The sequence below is a fragment of the Heterocephalus glaber genome, unplaced genomic scaffold (genome assembly GCF_053883595.1).
Source record: "Heterocephalus glaber isolate CG9 unplaced genomic scaffold, H.glaber_assembly_v1.0 deba00001690, whole genome shotgun sequence".
Classification (NCBI taxonomy): Eukaryota; Metazoa; Chordata; class Mammalia; order Rodentia; family Bathyergidae; genus Heterocephalus; species Heterocephalus glaber.
Window position 1 is genome coordinate 5,707,649 of NW_028258415.1, and position 24,063 is coordinate 5,731,711.

Here is a 24,063-nt window from a genome sequence, read left to right on the forward strand (position 1 = left end):
ACTTTCACAGAGAACAAATAATGGATCAAAATAAACATGAAAAAACCTGGGTGTGGTGATACACTCCTGTAATTCCAGCAGTCTAGAGGCAGAGAGGCAGAAGGATTCTGAGTTCCAGCCCTGCCTGGGCAATTTAGAGGCTTAAGAAAAACCTTGTCTCAAACAAAGGAAGGCAAAAAGGAAAGAAGGAAGGAGGAAGACAATCAGTTTGAGAAGCTTAAAATTAGATTATTTATAAAGAACAAAGAGACTTAGTATTGACTGTGAACTACTAGTTTCAAGTTCAGATATAAAACAGAGGAACTCACATTCATCAGACATTTCATTAACAGCAGTTGAGGTTCTGTCTTAAGTGCAGATACATGGAACTCCTCAGTCCATGGAGTTAAAATATGTTGAAATGCACTGGTGATGTTTGTCACAGAAAAGAGAAAGCATGTCAGACAAGAATTGCATCCAGAAAACTGTTAGGTCAGAGATAAGTTACAGTAATAAGTGACAGTTCTTGATGTTACGAGAAATAGAGGGATATCAGGTCAGATGTGTACTCTCACTCAGCAACCTGGAGAATACAATTTCTGTGAATCAGTTGACAGAAGGAAAAAGATACAGTTATATAGCTCTGTGTTTTCAAATAACTATATTTCACACAAAATAGATTTTTTTTTTTTAGCTCAAATATAGCAGAAGTAGTTGCTAAACCACATCATGAGCAGCAGTTTGGACAAGAGGCCTCACACAACTGAATCTTTTAGCAACAAGTCACCCTATGAATTGCAAAGAATGCAGCCTTTCCTAGAATCTTCCTTCTGAATAATGATATTATGTGATGGAAAAATCATTATACAGACAGAAGGATTGGATGGATGAATATGAGAACAGGTAGGTAGATAGATGTTTCAATTAGGAGAATAACTGCAGATCTGGGGAGAGAATAATCAACTTCCTGTTGAAATACTGATATTTTCCAATAGTGGAAAGAAATTTTAAAAGACAATTTACACTCTTGAAGAATGATATCTAAGGGCCAGGCATAGTGGTGCACACATGTAATCCCAGCACTAGGTAGGCTGAGGCAGAAGGATCACTTCAAGTTCAAGGCCAGTCTGGACTACATAATAAGTTCAAGACCAGTCTGAACAGCATAGTGAGACCCTGTCTCAAAACAAACAAACAAGCAAACAAAAAAAAGAATAATTTCTAAGGAAATGTAAGAATCAAATAATATGTACATTTTAAAGACTACTTCATGGGAATAAATTAATGAACAGAAGAGAAATTAGTTCTCAGGGATGTAGGAAGTAGGTGCTGAGAGGCATTTAAGTAATTCTTTGTTAACTCTGTGTAGAATATAAATCAAGTTGTGAATTCTACATCTTGAATAATTATAATAACACAAATATTCTGCTTTCCTCAGAATCACCTATCCTTTGTATATAATGTATGTTCAGATATTTAAGAAACAAACTGTGTATGTGAAAAATTCAGTAATTCATGTAGTCATTATAGTTTTTACTGAGTGTCTTGTCTGTACCAAGAAGTGGAGAAATACTGGGAAATTGCCACACTGGAGTTGCACTTCAGTTATTTCAATCTACCTGAAAGTATGTACTGATAACATGAAAGTAAATCAAGAAACAGGAAAGGAATATAGAGTGAATCTTATGAACCTGCTCATGAGTGTTTGACAACAGAAATAGTACTACCTGACTGAAACTTAAGCATACACATCAGCTAGGAACTCCTTGTTCCTAGCTGAATTCAGGCATTTGCTCCATGTAAAAGATAGAAGCTACACTCACTTGTACTATTTGCACAAGTGAAAATGTGAGCATGACACTCAAGCTTTTCAAGACATGCAAAACTTGATCTAATTTATTTAGAGAATTTTATTCACGCCTTTTTTTTTCCTTAAATTTTTTTGTTGGTACATTTTAGGTATACAGTACATTTATATTTGTCACTGGATACTTGTACCTGCACATGATATATCTTGGTTCTTATTTTTTCCCCATTCCCCTGCCCTCCCTTCACCCCCTCCACCCTTCCCTATTTACAAAGACTGTTTCCATTTTTTTCTTTTTCTCGTAATTTTTCCTTTTCCTTCTGTCCTTTCTCCTTCCCCTCCCACTTCCTCTACCCTTTTGGACCTTTTTTTCTTATTTCAAATTATCAGTTATTCATTTTAATTATTTTAATCCTTATTTACACTTTCAGTTTCTCACACTGGAGAAACTATTCGGTATTTACACATGTGTGTCCTATTTATTTCACTTAAGAGGATGGCCTCAATATGCATCCATTTAGCTATAAATGTCTCTAGTTTGTCGTTCTTTGTGGCTGAGTAGTACTCTATTTTATTAAAAAAACACATCTTTATCCAGTCTCCAGTTGATGGGCACTTGGGCTCTTTCCAAGTTTTAGCTATTACAAACTGTGCTGCTATGAACATGGGTGCATATATATCACTGTGGTATGATTCTTTTAATTCTTTTGGGAAGATACCCATCAGGGGAATAGCAGGGCCAAATGGGACTTCCAGTCCTAGTTCTTTGAGGTTTCTCCATACTGATTTCCACAGTGGTTGCACCAGTCTACACTCCCACCAACAATGGAGAAGGGTTCCTTTCTCCCTCTTCACACCTTATTTGGCAACAAAAAAGTGAGTGAAAATCCATGAAGGCAGAAAATGGTTAACTTCCTGTTGAAATACTGATATTTTTCAATAGGGGAAAGAAATTTTAAAAGACAGTTTGCACTCCTTAAAAATAATATCTAAAGGAATGTAAGAATCAAATATATGTAATAATAGTTCAATGTGCTATTCAAAAAAAAAAGCACAGAAATAACTAAAAATACATTATTTCACATATGTATTCCTAGTGATTGAGTTTTGTTAGGTTATTATCACATATATGCACAGAAAAATTCATATTTCTAATGCTAAAGACAATCACAGCTTTTGCCAAGTCAGTTACTTAATAAAGATGATGATGAAGAAGCAAGATCAAAACTGTCATAACTTTTCTCCTTGTTTTATTTGAATATGGGTAGTATTTTTTAATGCTTCAGATTCTTCCAAAAATATCAATTTAATGGATTACCTTCTGAAAATGAGCAATTCTCATACCATCAGAAAGGCTTCCTCAGTATCACATCTTTCAAAGAAAGGAATTGGGAAATCTAGCTTCAAGTCCTGGCTTCATCTTTTTGGACTTTCCCTCCTTCCTACCTTTAAAAACTGAGAAGATTGAGTTATTTTATCTCCCGAATCTCTTTCAGTTATAAAAGTGATTCTGCAACTTGCCTTAGGTACTTTGAGATATTTGAACAGTTTTAAGAAAATCTGGGGTCCTGTTGACAGAAGTTGTATGCCTACAGAAGTATAGAATACAACTTGCAAACAGTTGCTACTCATTACAGCTGATATGCTATAAATGGTTGTTGGCACTGAGACCAGATGTCATGGAAAATCCTGCATCATTAGGAAGCAATGGGGTGGGGAAAAACCTAGTGTGAGAATGTCAGTGGAATCTATTTAAGAACCAACCTAAAAAGTGATTGCATTGTAGGAATTTAGAGATAATCTCAATAGACAAAGACTAACATAATGGATTGCATTGAAGTTAGCTTCATTAATCATGACATTTATCAGGTTTTGACCATTCGTTCCAAATATTAAATGTTCTACACATTGAAATAGCCATGGACACTGGTCATAGTGAAGTAGCCTTCTAAGTTCATTTGAGGATAAAACTAATTATTAGTTACAGATGTCAGTGCGTTGTCCCAACCCATATACTCAGAATCAGGATACGAACCAAGATTCTCACCTTTTTTCTAAATCATGTTGCTGCATGGTCACCTGTAGCTGCATTAGAAGATCAATGTTTTTAACCATACATTCTCATTCATGCTAGAAAATCAATATAGTGGGATAGTAGCAAATAAATAAGTGATGATCCTTCCTAAGGAGGCAGCCACAGACCAGGCGAGAGTCTCTACTCTTTCCCACTTTGGTGTAATATAACCACAAATGATCTCTCTTTCTGTTTTTTTTTTGGGGGGGGGCGGTACTGGGGATCAAACTCCAGTCCTTGCGCTTGCAGGGCAGGCGGCAGAACCACTGAGCTAAATCCCCGGCATGATCTCTCTTTCTTTAGACAATTAGAATCCGGTCTCATCTACTCGGCAATGAACTTTGTCATACAATGTATTTTCAAGTTGGGAGGCTATTTGGGTGGGAGTGAGTCAAGAAAATCAGAATAAATGTGCCTGTCCTGGTTAACGTGTTTCTTTTTTTGTTGTTGTTCTTTTATTAGTACATTTTAGTTATACAATTCATTTACATTTATCATTGGTTGTTTGTACCTGTACATGATATATCTTGGTTCTTATTTTTTTCACAATTACATGTGGGCCCTTCACCCCCTCCACCCCTCCCTATTTACATAGATTTCCTTTTTTTCTTTTCTTTTCTCATAGTTTTTCCTTTCCCTCTTTTCCTTTCCCCTTCCCCTCCCTTCACTTCTTCATCTTTGGACCTTTTTTCCTATTTCAAATTATCAGTTATTCATTTTAATCATTTTAACCCTTGTTTACATTATCAGTTTCTCACACTAGAGAAACTATTCGGTATTTACACATGTGTGTCCTATTTATTTCACTTAAGAGGATGGCCTCAATATGCATCCATTTAGCTATAAATGACTCTAGTTTTTCATTCTTTATGGCTGAGTATTACTCCATTTTATTAAAAAACCACATTTTCTTTATCCAGTTTCCAGTTGATGGGCACTTGGGCTGCTTCCAAGCTTTAGCTATTACAAACTGTGCCGCTATGAACATAGGCACATATATCACTGTGGTATGATTCTTTTAATTCTTTTGGGAAGATGCCCAGCAGGGGACTAGCTGGGTCAAATGGGACCTCTAGTCCTAGTTCTTTGAGGTATCTCTCTCTGTTGCCTAGAATTGCTTTTACTATTCTAGGTGTCTTCTTGTTCCAAATGAATTTTTGGATTGTTTTCTCTAGTTCTGTGAAATACATGGTTGGAATTTGAATCAGCATTGCATTAAATCTATATAGCAGTTTTGGAAATATGGCCATTTTCACTATATTGTTTCTTCCAACCCAGGAACAAGGGATGTCTTTCCATTTTCTTGTTTCTTCTTCGATCTCTTTTTTCAGAGTGCTGTAGTTTTCAGTGTAGAGTTCTTTTGCTTCCTTTGTTAGATTGATTCCTAGATATTTCATTTTTTTGGATGCTATTGTAAAAGGAATTGTTTTCTGAATTTCTCTCTCAGTGAGTCTGTTATTTGTGTACAAGAAGATTATTGTTTTTTGAGTGTTGACCTTGTATCCAGCTACTCTACTGAATCTGTCAATTAGGTTTAGAAGTCTTCTGGCGGAGTTTTTTGGGTCTTCTATGTAAAGTATCATATCATCAGCAAATAATGACAATTTAACTTCTTCCTTTCCTATCTTTATTCCTTTTATTTCTTTCTCTTTTCTAATCATTGTGGCTAATGTTTCCAGAACTATATTGAACAGGAGTGGTGATAGTGGGCATCCTTGTCTTATTCCTGATTTTAGCATGAAAGTTTTCAGTTTTTGACCATTTAGTATGATGTTGGCTGTTGGTTTTTCATAGATAGCCTTAATCAGGTTAAGATAAAGACCTTCCATTCCTATTTTCTGTAGGGTTTTTATCATGAATCAGTGCTGGATTTTGTCAAATGCTTTTTCTGCATCTATTGAGATGATCATATGGTTTTTGTCCTTGACTCTGTTAATATAGTGTATTAAATTTATTGATTTATGAATGTTGAACCATCCTTACATCCCTGGGATAAATACAACTTGGTCAGGATGTATAATCTTCTTGATGATCATCTGTATTCTGTTTGTCAGTATCTTGTTGAGGATTTTTGCATCTATGTTAATTAGGAAGATTGGCCTATAGTTCTCTTTTTGGGTTTGGTCTTTCCCTGGTTTTGGAATCAAAGTAACACTTGCTTCCAGGAATGAATTTGGAAGTCTTGCTTCCCTTTCAATTTCCTTGAAGAGTTTAAAGAGTAATGGTGTTAGTTCTTCTTTAAATGTCTTGTAAAATTCAGCAGTGAATCCATCCGGACCTGGGCTTTTTTTTGTTGGTAAATTTTTTATTACATTTTCAATTTCACTCATTGTAATTGGGGTGTTTAGAATTTCTATATCTTCTTCATTTAACTTTGGCAATTCGTATGTATCTAGGAATCTGTCCATTTCTTCTGTGTTTTCCATTTTATTGGAGTAGAGGTTCTCGAAGTAGGTATTGATGATCAGCTGGATTTCTGTTGGATCTGTTGTGACTTCACCTTTTTCATTCTTAATTGCATGTATTTGTGTCTTTTCTTTCCTTTTTTTGATAAGGTTGGCTAAACGTTTATCAATTTTATTTATTCTTTCAAGAAACCAACTCTTTGATTCATTGATTTTTTTTGTATTGTTCTCTTAGTCTCCATTGCATTGATTTCTGATCTTTATAATTTCCTCTCTTGTACAAGCTTTGGATTCGTTATGCTCTTCTTTTTCTAGGAGCTTGAGGTTCTGCATTAGGTTATTTATCTGACTTTTCTCTGTTTTCCTAATATGGGCATTCAGTGCTATGAATTTCCCGCATAGAACTGCTTTCATTGTGTCCCATAGATTCCTGTATGTTGTACTGGCATTTTCATTTACTTGTAGAAACTGTTTAATTTCTTCTTTAATTACTTCTGTGACTCATTGGTTGTTCAAGAGGGTGTTATTCAGTTTCCATGTGTTTGTTGGGGTTTTGCAGTTTCTTATGTTACTGATCTCCAATTTTATTGCACTATGATCTGATAATATACAGGGGGTAACTTCAATTCTTTTACATTTACTTAGACATGTCCTGTGTGCTAGCATGTGGTCTATTCTGGAGAATGACCCATGTGCAGCCGAAAAGAATGTGTATTCTGATTTTGTGGGTGGAACACTCTGTAAACATCTATTAAGTCCATTTGTTCAATAGCTTGGTTCACTTCTAGAATTTCCTTGTTAACTTTTTGTCTACATGATCTGTCTACTTGTGATAGTGGGGTATTGAGGTCCCCCACTACAATTGTGTTAGTGCTTATTTGATTTTTCATGTCTATTAATATTTGTTGTGTATAGTTGGGGGCATTCTTATTTGGTGCATATATATTTATGATTGTCATCTCTTCCTCTTGGATTGTTCCCTTCACAAGGATGTAGTGACCATCTTTGTCTCTCTTAATTAGTTTTGGTTTGAAATCTACTTTGTCTGTAAATAAGATTGCTACCCTTGCTTTCTTCTGGGCTCCTGTGGCATAGAGAACAGTTTTCCATCCTTTTACTTTCAGTCTATGTGTTTCTTTAAAAATTCTCAGTGATAAAGCCTCCTACCTCTCACAGAACACGAGGACAGGATTATTCAAACCAATATATTCCAAAGAGTTATGTAGAAATCAAATTTGCATAGTACTTTATGTTTCATGGCTGCTTAAAGCAATCTTTGATGAAACATTAAAAAGCAAATGATCCTTTAATAACATTCAGGTTTTCAGCTAGCATTCCGTCATTTTGTATTTTTGGTTTGCCTAAAAGCAATAACTAAGTGTGAAGCCACTGCAATGCTATTCATTTTTAAATGCATACAATCTCCCTCAAGAGCCCTACCTTTCCTATCCATAACTGCAGCTGAACAATCTTCATGGATCTAAGGTGAAACACTGATCCAGATGGATCTGTTCTTTTCCTGGATGACTCACAAGGCCCTAAAGTAAGGTCTCCTAGGTCATCTGTACTTCTGAAGGTTTGCCCCAGTCATGCTGAGGTCAGGTATGATTTGTTCTGAATTGGCAAACATGATGTCTAAGGATAGAATGTATAAAGCACTGCCCCAAAGCTTTTCTATTTAGTGATAAGAGTAAAAGCGTATTATATTTTTTAAAGTTTGTTCACTATTGAGAATGGCTTTTGCTCAGTACCACTTAACTTAAAAGTCCTAAAATGGCTATGATTTTTTTTAAGTAATTAGAACTCTTTCCTTGAATGAGTCTGTGGCTGACAAATTAGGTCAAATGTGTTTTTAGAAGACCTCTCTGATGTTTTCGTGCATTTGAATCTGAAGGTCACCAAGAAATAGAATCAGCTGTTGCTTATGGTTTGATGTGATTTGTCCAAGTTACTTATTTCATAAATTAATAGCTAGAAATTATCTTGATTAAATTAGAAAAGGCACAAATATAGCGGACTTTAAATTTCAGTTGTGAAAGTAAAGTATCAAATATGAAAAATTTAACATGATCAGATACTTCAGTATACTGACAAATAATCAGAGTTCCAAATAATTTCAAATGTTAGGATTTACTGAAAGTTACTTCAGCATGAAGATTTTTCATATTCCTGAGACATCTTCATCCTCAAGTCCAAATTAAATTATATATTTTGTGTAGATGTAGTTCAAAACCCTATCAGCCCTAAAAACTTTCAAAGATTTCCTCACATCTATAGTCCTCACAATAGCGATGAATCTGATGGCAGTGAGCAGCAATGGCCTGAAGAAGTCTGGTACTTGATTAAAACTTACTTGCCCCAACTCCAATTTCTTGTAGATTTAACCTAATTTCTTCCAAGTTATGGTTATGGAGTTTTTGCTCTTTTGCATGGCTGGCTTAATTAATGAATTAAATAATGGATTAGGCTGTGTTTACACAAGGTCAAAACAACCAACAGAATTGATTAATTTGGTAAGAAAAGGAAATGAAAGTAGCCAATTGGACAAAAATAAAGTAAAATTTCTTGTTTGACAATATATAAACAAAATTAACTGACTGAATTTTTGGAGTTTTAGACAGTAGTTTTGGCACTTGTACAATCCATTGCTTCCCAACTTTTTTCAGTCCTGAGACCCAGACTCCAAATTCTCTTGTTATCCCAAAGTAGGAAGCCTTTAAGGCACTCACCCATATGTATACCAATCCAGCCATGTGTTCATCCAGATAGCTGGGTTGTGTAGACTTCACTGTATATTTTAACCAGCCTCCTTTTCCTAGCCATTTTGTGTCTTCATTTCTTGAAATCCACACCGAGAATCCAGTGGAATTGAAGAACTTTTCCCAGTGCTGATTTTCACAGTACCATTGTGTTTTGAAGCACAGGTTGGGAAACAGTGGTGTAGACACAGCCTTATTCCAGAACTGAGTTATCAGTCCCTAAGTGATGATAAATACCCAAGAAAATAAAATTTATCTTTCTCATATATATAGATAAGTACTGTTTTGAATCACACTTTAAAGAAATGTAAATTATGTTTTTAAAACTGGCTTATAAAGAAAAAAGCTAACTATAACATTTGGCAAATAGTAGTTACTTTTTCTGTCTTTAAGAATAAACAAATTCTTAAAGAGAGCAATTTTAATATATAATTCAGAGTAAGTCTCCAAAATTGGTACAGAAATTGTTTGGAAACATTGAAGAATCTAAAACACTCCATTTGGGTCCAAACTCTTAAAGTCAACTAGGATTTAATTTGTGCAGTTCCATTTGCCAAATGTCTGCAGACTGGTCCAACTCTTGTTACCATTTTGCCAAGCTGCATTCTGCTGAAGATGTCTGTGCTCTGTAAGGCTTCTAAGTCAGTGTCTGTGGCCGTGCTGCACCTCAAGGGGTCCCTGGAAGCATATGAGCCGGTCAGACAGGTGCTGTCATCCCTTTCCTCTCTCCCTTCTCCCACTACCTCCCCCTACACTTGCATATCTGTTTGAAGCCTGCACATATGATAATTTGCAATAATTTCTAACCATATTTTCCCTGGGATTTAGCAATGGCAGGCTCCAGGAGAGACGACAGTGCATGACTTGTTTTTTCCCCCTCCCTAATTTTGTTAAACTCTTGTTAGTTTTGAATAGCCATTTAAAATAGGTTCTCACTTTAATCTCTTTTATTTCTTTCTCAATAAAGCCTGAGAATTTGCTTTTAGCTAGCAAATCTAAGGGAGCAGCTGTGAAACTGGCCGACTTTGGCTTAGCCATAGAGGTTCAAGGCGACCAGCAGGCATGGTTTGGTGAGTAGTGCAACTCTCCTTTGTGTTGCCTGGGTCTTCTGGCTTCTAACTTGTGCTTTATAATCCTACTTTGTAGCCAAAGTCAAGTATAAATGTTGAAAATATTTGTTCCAGAAACCCACAGCCTCATGGGTGCTAGGCAAGTGCTCTACCACTGAGCTACAGCCCCAGCTCTGTCCCAGCAACATCTTGACTAAGTTTAAGATATTGGACTTGCATTCAATTACTATGTAATCTAGAAATAATTTAAAGGAAAACGTTAATGGGAGAACATTAATATTTTTTCCATAAAAGTTGGGTGAGAAACTCAATCTTGTATTAATAATTAATAGGATTACAATCCAACAATACTTTTTTATTTGGGAGGAAGTCGATCATTCACATACAACTTCACATGATGCTAAGTAGTACTTAATGTAAATAGGTACTCAGAAATACAAAATATTTCACCTATTTTGGTATTAATGAATTAAAGATTGTTTTAAAAATTCTGTCATATATTTAAATGTGTTTCATCTTAATTACCTTCTACTTGACAATGTGCCAATTGTCTCACTAAAATTGTAATTGTTTTGAAATTATGATGAATATACTGTTTCTTTATGTAAGGATAATCATATGATACCTTTCCTCCCCATCATAAAAGTTACTGCCAAAACTCCTCTACCAAAAGACAGGATAACAAAAGGAAAACATAACAGGTTTATTTGATTAAAGTTGTATGTGATATGACATGAAGAAACAGAGTCCCAGTGAACACTGACGATATTTATGCTTCATTCAATGAAAAATGTAAGCCATGTAGAAAAGTAGAGACAAAGGGTGTGACCTGGTAGAAACAGAAACATGGTAGAACCCAGCAGGATCTGTCTTTTCATATGCTTCCTGACCTCACTAGCTGCATCTGACCCTCCCCTGGGTATGGGTCAGGGCCCTGTCTGGATCATGGGCCTCATTATCTACTGTCAGACACAGTAGGCCAAAGGATTTCTTCATTCCAGCTCTTAGAAAGGGAGAGGGTTGGATAATATTTCTAGTTTGTATGGCTGGCTTTGTATTTCTAGTTTCTAGTCTCTGTGGTTCACCTCAGTCAAGAAGAATTCTCACTTTCTATGGCCGTCCATGGGTGAGAAAACACCGCAGGAGAAAGACGGGCGGGAACAGATCATTGTGTTCAGCAGGCCAAACAATCCTCCTCGGGAATATTGTGTTCTGGGCACATTCCTTACATTAAGGAAAAAAAAATCAACTGTAAATAAATTTGAATTCTAGCATTTCTACCCAGGTGTGTGGATTATTCCAGTCTCATAAATTATTTTACCTATTCATATTTTTATGTTTCTCTCTCTACTATGTCTCAATTTAACCTATTTTTTCATGTAGAGTTCTAAAATATAACCTTTTCCTGTACCTCAGCCTTAATTTTCTCTTGATTTTCGACAAGTTAGTATTAATTTTTTAAGTGTCCTTTATTTCTAATTTATTTTCCTCTGAACAACAACAACATATATAAAGGGGACCCAAAAAGTACTTGCTTCTTTTGTTGTATGTGCAAATGCTTTTCTGTATCCCTAATGTACATATCTCCTAAGATGTACATGGAGCTCCCAGGAACCACCATATTTTCTAACCTGTCCAGCTAGTTAATGGGAGCAGATGGCCTGGCAGCCTCCCACACTCCTTTGGCAGCATCCTAAATCATGATCTCATTTCCTACTACCCATCCTTTGTCAGTAGTCCTGACAGTTAACAGTATAGGTGATTACTATCTTTTAACTAAGTATCTCCTTGCTACAACTCCCCCACTGATGAATTTACTACCTCCAAATTTGTCATTTTGTTTGTCATATTTTCACATTGGGTTAAGCTTATTCTAGTTAACTGCAAACTAAAAGGTGGTAAGACCTAGATTTAGTTCTGTAAACTGGAGAGTCAGAAATAGCTCTTTATCCTAGGGAACAGTATAATTGAAACAAATAATGTGCAGAAACAAGAGTTAGGGGTTCAATCAAAAGTAGTAAGGCTATCATAGAGATGGGAGAGCAAGTTACTGAAGGTACTGCATTAAATGAGAGACCCTGACTATTACTCAGGGTGGAAATATAGACATATAAATAAGTATCCAAGAGGTGCTCTAGAACACAAAGGGAAAAGTATGAAATTCTCCCTCTGTAGAGAAAAGTAAATGGGGCAATACCTAAGCTTGCCTAAGAGATGAATTAAAATTTGTCTATTCATGTGTGAGGAAACACATTCCAGACAGAGGAATCAGTTTATGCAAAGGCTCAGAGGATTCTAATCCTGTCTAGACCAAAGTAGGACTCTACTTCATGAGAGACTTGTGGTATGAGACAGAATGCTGAAGTAAAGACTTAGAAGCAGGGATAGAATTCTCAGAACTCAGTATAAAATGATGATGATTGAAGAAGGAATAACACAGAAGCCTTTATTATTAGAGCTGTGCGCAGATTAACCCCATCAACATTGGCTTGATGATGACAAACTCATTGAAACTGCACTCCCTAAATTACTATTTTGAGTTCTGTGTTTCTCTCCTAGCTCACGTGTTGTTTGAGACAACTACATGTAGTTGAATAAATTGTCCTTTTTGAATTAGAAATACCTGAACTTACGTCCTGGCTCTACTTTTACTAGCTGAATGACATTGCGGTCATTTAATTCTGTGCAATCACTATCTTCTTTCTAAATGACAATCATAAACACCCCTTCACGGAGCTGTTATGTGCTTGGTGAAGTAATCCAGAGAGTCATAACCAGGCTATAAATGATATTCAAAAAGTTTTTAAATCCATGGTGGTATGAAGAACAGTATCACTGTTTTGTCTATTCAGTAAAAGTTTTTTACAGTGAATTGGTGGATGGAAAACTCAGTATCAGGTTAATGAAAGCAGTAGCATCCCAAGAGAGTACACAGATTTTCAAATTGTGATAATTCATTTCTCCCAGAAAAACACCAGTAGATCAATAGATAAATAATAACATCCCCATGTCTTCATCTTTATGGTGTTTTCCACAGGCTTTTGGTAAGGTACCCACAGAGGTGTGACTTAAAAGAGACTCATCTCAAGTTCTTAGAAAATTTAGCATTTCAGAAGTGGAAAAATACAGTTTCTGTGCTTAAGGAAGCACACATTTTCCTTCTCTCACTTTCTTTCCTCTAGTTCTAGTAACCAAAGGAAGAATGTGGGGTACTTAGTTTCTTTTGGATGTATTTCCACATATATTTTAGGGATTAAGAGTAAAAAAATTTTTTTAATATGAATGATTTGTTTTGCTATCTGTTCATTATTATTTGTCATCATAGCCTCATTTATTTGACTGATTAATTTTATCTTTTAAGATGAATGTCAATAGCTACAAGAGAAAAAGCCTTGTTATTTTAATAGGAAGAGAACAGGAGTTTTCATGATATATAATTCTAGAGCTTCAGGCTTTCACATAATTTTATTTAAAGAACATAAGGTGTATTACAAATAAAGTATATAATACATGTAAAGCAATATAATATGTAATACAAGGCAAAGAAGCTGTTCACTGTATTATCTTTTAAATTTTAATTTTCAAGCCCAGATATGATTTTTTTCTCTTATTTCTCACTTTCTAGCTCTGATCTATTTGAACGCTCTCCAGAAAGGCTAGAAGTGACACCTTCTGTCACTACATTTGATAAGATAGCTAAAAAAAATCATCAAAGAGAAATATCCAAACATAGCAAGCTATCCTATGGAGCTGGAAATATTTTCAGAATGTTTCTAACATATTATTGTTGCTGGTTGGGGGGGGGGGCGGGCAGGCAAAGAAAGGGAGAGGAAGAAAAAACTGCAGTGTTGCTTCACAATCTGCTTACTTTGGTAACTTTTATATCTCTTACTTTTAATAGTAAGGCTATTTTTTAAAAATAGCAACATGGGCCTGGTCATATAGCTAGAGCTCATTGATAGGTTATTTGCCCAGCATGTGTGGGGTTTTGAGTTCAATCCCTAGCATGGTGGAAAATGAATACATTCCCAAAAGTAAGCATAAATAATGCTGTTTTCTCTTTGTTTTGGTTTAATATTCCTGCTTGTTTTTCAGAGTATAAACTTATGCTATCTCTAAAGAAGGTGAGCTCTCATTAATTTACCCATTAATAGCACAGGTCATAATAATCCTAGATTATTACATATTTATTCTCCCACTAAACAATGCCTTGCCAATTGTCCTTAGCATTTCCATGTTCATGAGGCCACAAAGAACAGTACCTTGCTTTACCCACACAAGAGATGTGTGCTTCAGTGTTCTCAGGAGCAGGACCTGCTCATGCTCATAAAATGGTAGCTCCAAGTAAGAATGAGTATGGCAGTATTCTCTTAGCACTTTAGTCTTACAAGACAATTACTAACCATTTGCGTTTTAGGTGATCATTTTGTTTCTTAAATGTAATGACTTCTCTATCGTCTCTACAGAGACTATCATTAACATTTCCTAGTCGTGGTCATATATTCTAAGTTATTTAAGACACAAAATTTATTAATTTTAGATAGGAGATCATAGAATATATAGAAAAGAGTGTTTGAAATTCAGAATGAAAATGGATCATTGAGAACTGTAGACATCTAAGGAAAGTTCGACGACAAACCTAATTTAGAGCCACCCTCTGTTGCAGAAAAAAACTAGAAATTCAAATAATAGAAAAAGTAGCATCAGGAGTGGGATTGAAAAGTTTATCATCAAGAGAGCACAGAGAGATCAGTGGGGCAGAACCTTAGAAGGAGAACCACACCATGTGGGTGAGGAGGAACATGCTGTTGAGGGGCTGGAAGGTGCCCTCTGGAATGTTGGATTTGGCTGCACTTTGGCATCAGTTTTTCATTGAGTTCCTTTTGTGTCTCGTGTCACAAGGAATTGAAGGGGTGAGGTATACAGTAGGGCAGGTGTGACACACAAGAAAAGCTGGGACTCCACACCACACCTTCAGGTAGTCTACAGACTGCAGACATAGAACCTCCAGTGCATTAGCTATTAATCCATGTAAAGTTTAGACTGCAATATACAGGTCTTATCTTGGAGTCCCTTCTCATTTCACCTCATGTTTCTCAAAACAAAGGAAGAAAAATGTAATGAAAATGAAAAATATATAGCCAGGAGTGATGGTGTATGTCTGTAATCTCAGCATTTGGGAGGCTGAGGCAAAACAATCACCGTGAGTTTGAAGCTAGGCTGGGCTACACTGTGAGTTGAAGGTCACACTGAACCACATAGAAAGACTCTGTTTAAAAAAAAAAAAGGGTCAAAAATTCTTTGTCTTGCTTTCTAATCTAATTTTGTTCAGAGAAGTAACTACCATGTGATGTATATATTCTTTTTTATATGTCCTTGCATATTGCTTGTAATTAATACATTTGTCATGGAAGCAAAGTAAATATATAAAGTGTTTCGTGAATGATTTGTGGTTGGAGGAATTCCTGATTATGTTACCTTTTAAAGAGATTTTTCTGGTTTAGGGAAAGACCCAACCAAAAAAGAGAACTGCAGACCAATCTCCCTAATGCACATTAATGCAAAAATCCTCAACAAGATACTGGCAAACAGAATACAGAGGGTCATCAAGAAGACCATACACCCTGACCAAGTCAGATTTGTCCCAGGGATGCAAGGATGGTTCAACATACGTAAATCAATAAACGTAATACACTATATTAACAGAGCCAAGGACAAAAAACATATGATCATCTCAATAGATGAAGAAAAAGCATTCGACAAAATCCAACAACCATTCTCGATAAAAACTCTACAGAAAATTGGAATAGAAGGTCTTTATCTCAACCTGATTAAGGTTATCTATGTTGGTTGACAGCCAACATCATACTAAATCATCAAAAAACTGACAACTTTCATGCCAAAATCAGGAACAAGACAAAGATGCCCACTATCACCACTCCTGTTCAATATTGTTCTGGAAACATTAGCCACAGCAATTAGAAAAGAGAAAGAAATAAAAGGAATAAAGATAGGAAAGGAAGAAGTTAAATTGTCATTATTTGCTGATGATATGATACTTTACATAGAAGACCCAAAAAACTCAGTCAAAAGTCTTCTAGACCTAATTGACAGATTCAGTAGAGTAGCTGGATATAAGGTCAACACTGAAAAAGCAATAGCCTTCTTATACACAAATAGCAGACTTGTTGAGAGAGAAATTCAGGAAACAATTCCTTTTACAATAGCACTGAAAACTACAGCACTCTGAAAAAAGAGATCGAAGAAGATATAAGAAAATGGAAAGACATCCCTTGTTCCTGGGTTGGAAGAACCAATATAGTGAAAAACTGCTATATAGATTTAATGCAGTGCTGATTCAAATTCCAACCATGTATTTCACAGAACTAGAGAAAACAATCCAAAAATTCATTTGGAACAAGAAGACACCTAGAATAGCAAAAGCAGTTCTAGGCCACAGAGACATGGCAGGGGATATCACTGTCCCCAACTTGAAACTATACTACAAAGCTACTGTGATAAAAACAGCATGGTACTGGCAAAGAAACAGACCTGAGGATCAGTGGAATAGATTAGAAGATGCAGAAACAACTCTAGACATGCTCAGCCACCTCATCTTTGACAAAGGAGCCTTCCACCCTCATTGGAGGAAAGATAGCCTATTTAATAAATGGTGTTGAAAAAAGTGGATTTCAACCTACCAAAGATTAAAACTAGACCCATACCTATCACCATGTACTAAACTAAGATCAAAGTGGATTAAAGATATAAATATTAAGACAGAAACACTACACTTGCTGGAAGATAAATTAGGTAGAACTCTTGAAGACATTGGCATAGGAAAAGACTTTATGAACAAAACCTCAGTAACATGAGAACTAGCACAAAGAATCCACAACTGGGATCTCATCTTGTTAAAAAGCTTCTGCACTGCAATAGAAACCACCAACAGAGCTAAGAGATAACCTACAATGTGGGAAAAAAATTTTAGCAGCTGTACCTCAGACAAAGGACTACTATCTAGAATATATAAAGAACTGAAAAAAATCAGACCCCCCCAAATTCAAAGACCCAATTCAAAAATGGGTATCTGAACTGAACAGACATTTCTCAGACAAAGAAGTAAAAGCAGCAAGTAAACATTTGGAAAAATGTTCAACATCATTGGTCATTTGAGAGATTCGGGTAAAAAGAACACTGAGATTCCACCTCACCCTGGAAGGAATGGCTGCTATCAGGAAATCAACCAGTAACAAATGCTGGAAAATGAATAATTGATAATTTGAAATTGCAAGAAAAGGCCCAAAGCAGTAGGGGAAGTGGGAGGGGAAGGGGAAAGGAAAGAAGGGAAAGGAAAAATTATGAGAAAAGGAAAAAATGGAAACAAAGCCTGTGTAAATAGGGAAGGGCACACAGGGAATGGGGAAAAAATAAGAACCAAGATATGTCATGTACAGGTACAAGCACCCAATGATAAATGTAAACACATTGTATACCTAAAATGAACTAATAAAAGAATTTAAGAAAAAAAAAGATTTTCCTGCTTTTTGTTTGTGCTGTTCAAGAAAACTTTCAGATGAGAAGGGTTATCTTTGCTACTTTCAAATGATTTTTTATTTGAAAAATTAATATTTTCAGAAATATGAAATATTTTACTCTGGATTCAAGCTATAAATTGATTTTTACTTAAGTGTAATTTTTTAAATTTTACACTGGTTACATAAATGTGAGGCTTTCTTTGGCCATCTAGTTTCTCTTACCAGGTCCGCATTGAAAGTCTAGTTTGTGTGTGCTCAATAATGATTCATCTGAATGTCCCTGAATCTTCTCTTTCCTTGCCAGTTATGAGTACACCCTGATTATTTATTAGTACACATTGAACTCCTTGATGTATTTTGGGCTTGTTTCTTCTCCTGAGTAGTTCTTCAGTTACTTTTTCTCCTATCCCCACTGGCCTCATTTTGCTATACCCAATAGACACTTTAAAAACTCTTTACAGGAAATCTGCTTTAAATTTGTTCTTAGTATCTATGTTTTTATACCCTCATATTTTATAGGTGACTACTTCTTACAGTAGTTATTTAGGTATCATGATAACTATTGCCTTTTGTAAGATTCTAATCTTACTTTTCTCTTTATTTCTTTTCAGATTTAGTTTGAACTCTCATATAAGTGACATTAAAAACTGCTACCCAAAAGTGCCCTTAAATATACATAGTTACTGTGCAGCACAATAGATTGGCCTCTGTATCTGGAGAAAAGTTTTGTTTTGTTTTGTTTTTCTGAATAAGCTAAAGGACAGGACATACTAGTATTGATATTGCTATAAAGAGAAACTAGCTTAAATTAATTTAGCACTCAGAGAGCCTTGCTCTGTTTTGACAAAAAGAACATATCAGATAAAGAAACCCTGGAAAAGTTTTCTTTTTTGGTTTCCCACTTCATGACGATTTTGTCATTAGCTCTGACTCCTGAACATCTGCTTTTCCTAGGTTTTGCTGGCACTCCTGGATATCTCTCTCCAGAAGTTTTGCGTAAAGATCCTTATGGAAAGCCTGTGGATATGTGGGCATGTGGTAAGGAATCATATTTTCAAGCAAATTTTGTAATACCCCAGTATCTTTTTCCAGTAGGACTGAGCCTAAATCAGAGCTTGTCAGCCTACTGTAGCCTATGCCAAAGCATCCTGTGCAGATTCAAAGATATAATGAGGGAAATTCCAAATTTAGTTTTTATAATGGAATTTCTACCTTTCAAACATACTTCAAGTAGGTAGAAGATTGAAATAAAAGAGATATTACAGAATGTTCTGAAATATATTTTACTGTTATCAATATACATTAGTCCTCTTAAGGTCTGGACAGTGTCATTGTTGCTGGTCTATAAGTAGGTATTTAACTCTCCTGGTTTGGCTTTGATGTGCTACAGATAGATTTCATTGCCTTTGGTTTTTGTCAGCTAGCCTGGAAGAAGTTGATAAAGGACTTTATCTACAGGTTCTAAAAGTAACTTTTTAGATTAGGTTTTAGTTTTTTATTTAAGGTAAATAAATTTATCACCACTACTCCAGAGTGAAGAGTATTCCACACTGTATTTCTTGTCAGCTTTATGTCCGTAGCAGCAGAAACATGGATTTAACCTTAAAATGTCCAACTCCTAAGCTTTCAGAAGTAATGAGCAGGGAACTGTATTTGTAGCCACAACATCTGGGTTCAAGTCTTCCTTTGCTCCTACTGATCCTAGCTTTTTAATGTCTGAGCTGCTTTCTTTACCTATAAAATAAGAATATATTACCCTCAAGGAATTGTAGGAGAAGTAAACAGGTATTGTAGGAATTTAAAGTGCAAATAGCTATTGTTGTTCTAAAAGACCAGAAAGGACATTTAAGAGAAAAGGTCTTAGGTGTACTCAGAGCTCTGCCTTCCAAGCAGGAACCCTAAAATGCCTTTGACTGGGAGCATTGTTTCAAAATACTCCTCTCCAGATATAAATGCTCCTGGCAGACAGCTCACATAGTTCCTTTGCAATAAATCGGCTCTCAGCATGAATCTGTTTCTGCTGATGAACTTAAAAAGTAGCAGAGTGACCTGAGAGACAGACGCCAATTGCTTTTGTGGATTAAATCATATTCTTATAAAAACATTTTAATATGATGGAGTCATATATTTTAGTGATGTGTTGGGGGTATAGATCAAACATTGCACTCGGAGCTTGGACCCTGGAGAGTAGAACAGTGGGCACAGGTCAGTAATAAGGGGATGGAGGACTCACTGGGCCTAACAGGCATTTCCTATCCTTTCATGGCCAGCATTGTTAGGTGTCACAGCCTCCCTGTCCTTTGTCTCCATCTCTTTTAGTTTCCTGGTTTCCTTCTTATTTTTTCCCTTTTTTGGTCCTTCCATTCTATCCACTAGGGTAAGAGGTGGTGTGTAAAGAATACACCCTGTTCCTTTTTTGGTTGACTGTGACATAGCACAAATTAATTAGTCCCAAATCTCAGCATCTTATTATAAATGAAGATAATAATAGCATTTGTCTCATATGATTGCCAAAATGATGTTGTAATAAAAAAGCTTTAGTTATTACTACTATTATTAGTATTAGTGTATTATAGTATTACTACTACTATTATTATTAGTGGGGTATTTTAGAAATAAAATTTCTAGGTAGGTCCTATGTAGCCTTCTTTTATAAACTTAAAACCAAATTTTAGTTGACAACTAAACATTACTGGTTTGATTATCAGCTTACTATTATTATCCCCTCATCTGATTATCAGAATACCAAGTTCTCTGCTTTTTTTTTTTCACTTTAAAAATATCTTCTTTCATTCTTTTTATTCTGCAAAAGATGTTACTGAGGGCAAATTTCATAGCTTTTGAATTACATTTTATTCATTCAAAAAATTTAAATAAATTCTTTGCTTCTCACATTAAAATTTTTTCATAAGGTGTAATTTTTATTGACATTGAAAAATATCAGGTCCTTTAAAAAGAAACTCTAAAATCTGATAATTTTATACTCGAGATTCTTCCCTACTGTGTGGTAGAATAAGTGATAAAACTTGACTATACTGAGATGGCCAGGAACTTGACCCTTGCACTTTGGATCTAAAGGGAACACAGGTACCTGCATTTAATAACCTGTGACATGTCATAGCTTAGGCACACCAACTTAGATTTACCAAGCACATTATGTTCAGGTTTAATATTATTATGGTAAATTTGAGTCTACGTGGTCTGTGGGTTTTTCTGTTTGAGTACATTTCCATAATACAGTTTGTATATATAACTTCTTCAAATAATGAAATGTCATATAATAATGAGATTTCCTATTTGCGAAACATGAGATAACTTATATAGTAGAAGCACTAACTTTCTTGACTGGGAGAGGGAAGAAAGATAGGTAGAGCTGGTTCCCTGCTTGTGGCCTAAGCCATGGGTGTCACAGTCTTTAAAAAACTATAAATACTCCATACACAGATAGATGCTACATACAAAACCACATGCATATATACATGCAAACACACATGCATACTCTCACACATGCATACACAGATCTCATGAATGACTCCATGGGAATTAGGGCCATGGGGAATCTGACAAATTTGAAGTCTAGTGTCCTGTGACCAAAACTACTTTTTGCTTTACTGTTGTCTATCCTTACTTTTGCTTTCTTCACAAAATCAAACAGCTGAACCCCTTCTATGATAAGTCATGCCCCAGTTAAAGCATATTTTACTGCCAGCTCCTGTTTTTTCTTTTTTTAAATTAGTGTGCATATTAGTTATACAGAATAAAGGGTTTCATTTTGATATATTTGTACATGCATGTAAAATACTTTGATCATTTTATCCCCTATTCCTAACCTTTCCCTCTCCCCCTTATTCCCTTCTTCTCTGATAATCTCTTTTCATCTTTTCACTTTCATGCCATCACCCCCCCATACCCCCCGCCTCTGCCCCGGGTCTCATATATGAGAGAAAACATAAAGTATTTGACATCCTGAGTCTGGTTTATTTCATTTAACATGAAAGTTAAGTCTCAGTTCCATCCATTTTCCTGGAAATGACATGATTTTTTCCTGTATGACTCCACTGTGTTTATATATAGTACATTTTTAAAAATCTGTTTTTCTTTTGATGAGCACCTAGCCTGTTTCCATAGCTTAGTTCAATGTATTGTGCTTCAATAAACATATGTGTGCAGTTATCTCTGTTGTATGCTGACTTTAATTCTTTCAGGAATATACCAAAGAGTGGTATAGCTGGATCCAGTGGTAGCTCTACTTCAAGATTTTTGAGGAATCTCTAATTTTCTTTAGAGGCCAGTGCATCTTTTAGTCGTATGCCTAGAAACACACTGCAAAACACCCACCTTACTGTAACATTCCAATTAAATATTCCAGTATCACCTGTTGGGAGAAAATTATCACTAGAACATCATAATGAATGCTCAGAACATCATAATGAACTTTTTCACTACATTTCTGTACAGTGGTATTGGCTTGCCATTTTATTGAATGTCTTCTAGCTCAGGTAACATGAAAGTTACATTAAACATCAAAGTAACGTGTACACTATTTGGATAGTTTTAGGTTATGGCTTACCTTGAGGGAAGCTCTCTTTCAGTTGTAAATGAGCACTCTTGCCTATTATTTCTACTTTTTGAGCAGACACTGGATTGGATCATAAAAAATTACACTACTAAGATAAAAGGAATGCAAAACAATCCACTAACTTATAGTTAGTGTCTATGTGAATTAAGCTATAAGCATTCATTATAGCCGGTTCTTTGTCACTCTGGAAGTTAACACAGAGCAAAGTGAAACACAGCATTGGTATGGTGACAACAACGAAGTCTGTATATGATTTTTAATAGGAACATGTAATTATCTTCACACAGGAAATCTCAAATACCACTATTACCTTGCTTTTGGGATCTCACACAGAGTATGGTCTGACCTGTACTGCCTTTGAAAGCAATGAATCCATTACTAGAAAGTAAATAATAGATATTAATGTAGCAAGAACGTAGCCCTGTGTTCTGCCACTAGCAATAGTAAAGTGATTTTGATGACTTTTTTGTATATATAGCAGCTTCAGTAATTCCCTAGCGGGATGTACAAAGATTCACAGATGTCACTGGATCATCATTGGTTTTGAACAGTGTTTGTTCAATAGTTTGGTGAGGGGGAGGGGAGGGGAGAGGAGAGGAGAGAAGAAAAGAGGGAGGGAGGGAGAGGGGAAAGAAAGGGCGGGAAAGAGGAAAAAAGGAAAGAAAAGTGAAAAAAGGAAAAAAAAGGGAGGAAGGAAGGAAAGAAGGAGGAGGGAAGGAGAGAGGAAGAAAGGAAAGAAGGAAGGAAAGAAAAGTCAAAAAAGAAAGCAGGAAGGAGGCAGGCAGGCAAAGGTGGAGGGAGGGAGGGGAAGACAGAAAGGCCAGCCAAACTGGAAATATACAGCTATATCATCTTAGTTCTTCTCTACCTTATTTAGATATCATCAGAGCAGTTACAAGAGACAATAAATTATTAATCATCATGGAATGTATTATGGCTTCAGACAAATCTTTAGAATATTATAGAATGTTTCCTCTTTTTTCACATATTGAATTTAGATTCAACAGTTGTATAATTTCTAGAGCTTGGCTTTTTCATACTCCAGCTGGGATAAATCAATATGAGGTGCTTTTATCATTTTGAAACCCTCAGCCTACTGGACAATTTGTTGCTACCACCCTTCCCATAACTACCTTACAATGGGCCACCACAGACATGCCTCAAAATTAGGTTTTCTGCCTGTCATCCTATATCACCCTATCTTTAACAGTCTTTAATCTATGAGGCCTTGCTCCCAAACATAACCTTTACTAATGTCCTCTTACACTGAACTTATATATTGTCTTAAATCTCTTGATTTGGTATGTGTAATTTCTCTAACTTGCTGTTTTTTTCAAACTGAACCACAGACCACATCTTTCAGAGTTATCTGAAGTCCTTTTCAAAATCTCGGCCTCCTGTGACCCACTCCAGAACCATTGAATAAAGGTTTGTTAGGGGTCACGTGGTCCAGCAATCTCACTCCTGGGTGTATATCCAAAAGAACTGAAAGGATTTTAAAGAAATGTTTGCACACTAATGCTTGTAACAACTGTATATACAAGAGCCAAGAGGGAGAAAGCAGCCCACAAGTCCATCCACAGATGAATGGATTAAATAGAACATGGCAGATATGTACAACAGAATATTGTGCAGCCTTAAAGACAAGAAATTTTATTAATGCTACAGCATGAATGAACCTCAAGTATATACTACACAAAATAAGTCAACCACAAAAGGGCAATATTGTATGATTCCATTCATATAAAATGTCTGAAGTAACCATAGAAATTCATAGAAACAGAAAGTAGAAAGGTAGTGGTCAAGCATTGGGGAAGGGGAAGGAAATTAGTGTATAGTAGGTTTAGAGTTT

The 24,063-nt window shown here is 35.7% G+C and overlaps 1 protein-coding gene across 39 annotated transcripts in view; it reads left to right on the forward strand.

The window, feature by feature from the left end:
- The window catches only part of LOC101711305 (calcium/calmodulin-dependent protein kinase type II subunit delta), a 342,306-nt gene that overhangs the window by 263,793 nt on the left and 54,450 nt on the right, over nt 1-24,063 (forward strand). For 36 of the 39 annotated variants that reach the window (XM_087199257.1, XM_087199272.1, XM_087199285.1 and 33 more), the window contains exons 7-8: nt 9,992-10,094; nt 18,587-18,670. The exons of 1 other annotated variant lie outside the window; for it this stretch is intronic. In XM_087199257.1, the coding sequence (XP_087055383.1) occupies nt 9,992-10,094; nt 18,587-18,670 (187 nt within the window). The remainder of the gene's footprint in view (nt 1-9,991; nt 10,095-18,586; nt 18,671-24,063) is intronic. 2 more of the 39 variants (XM_087199276.1, XM_087199277.1) reach the window with 1 other exon arrangement.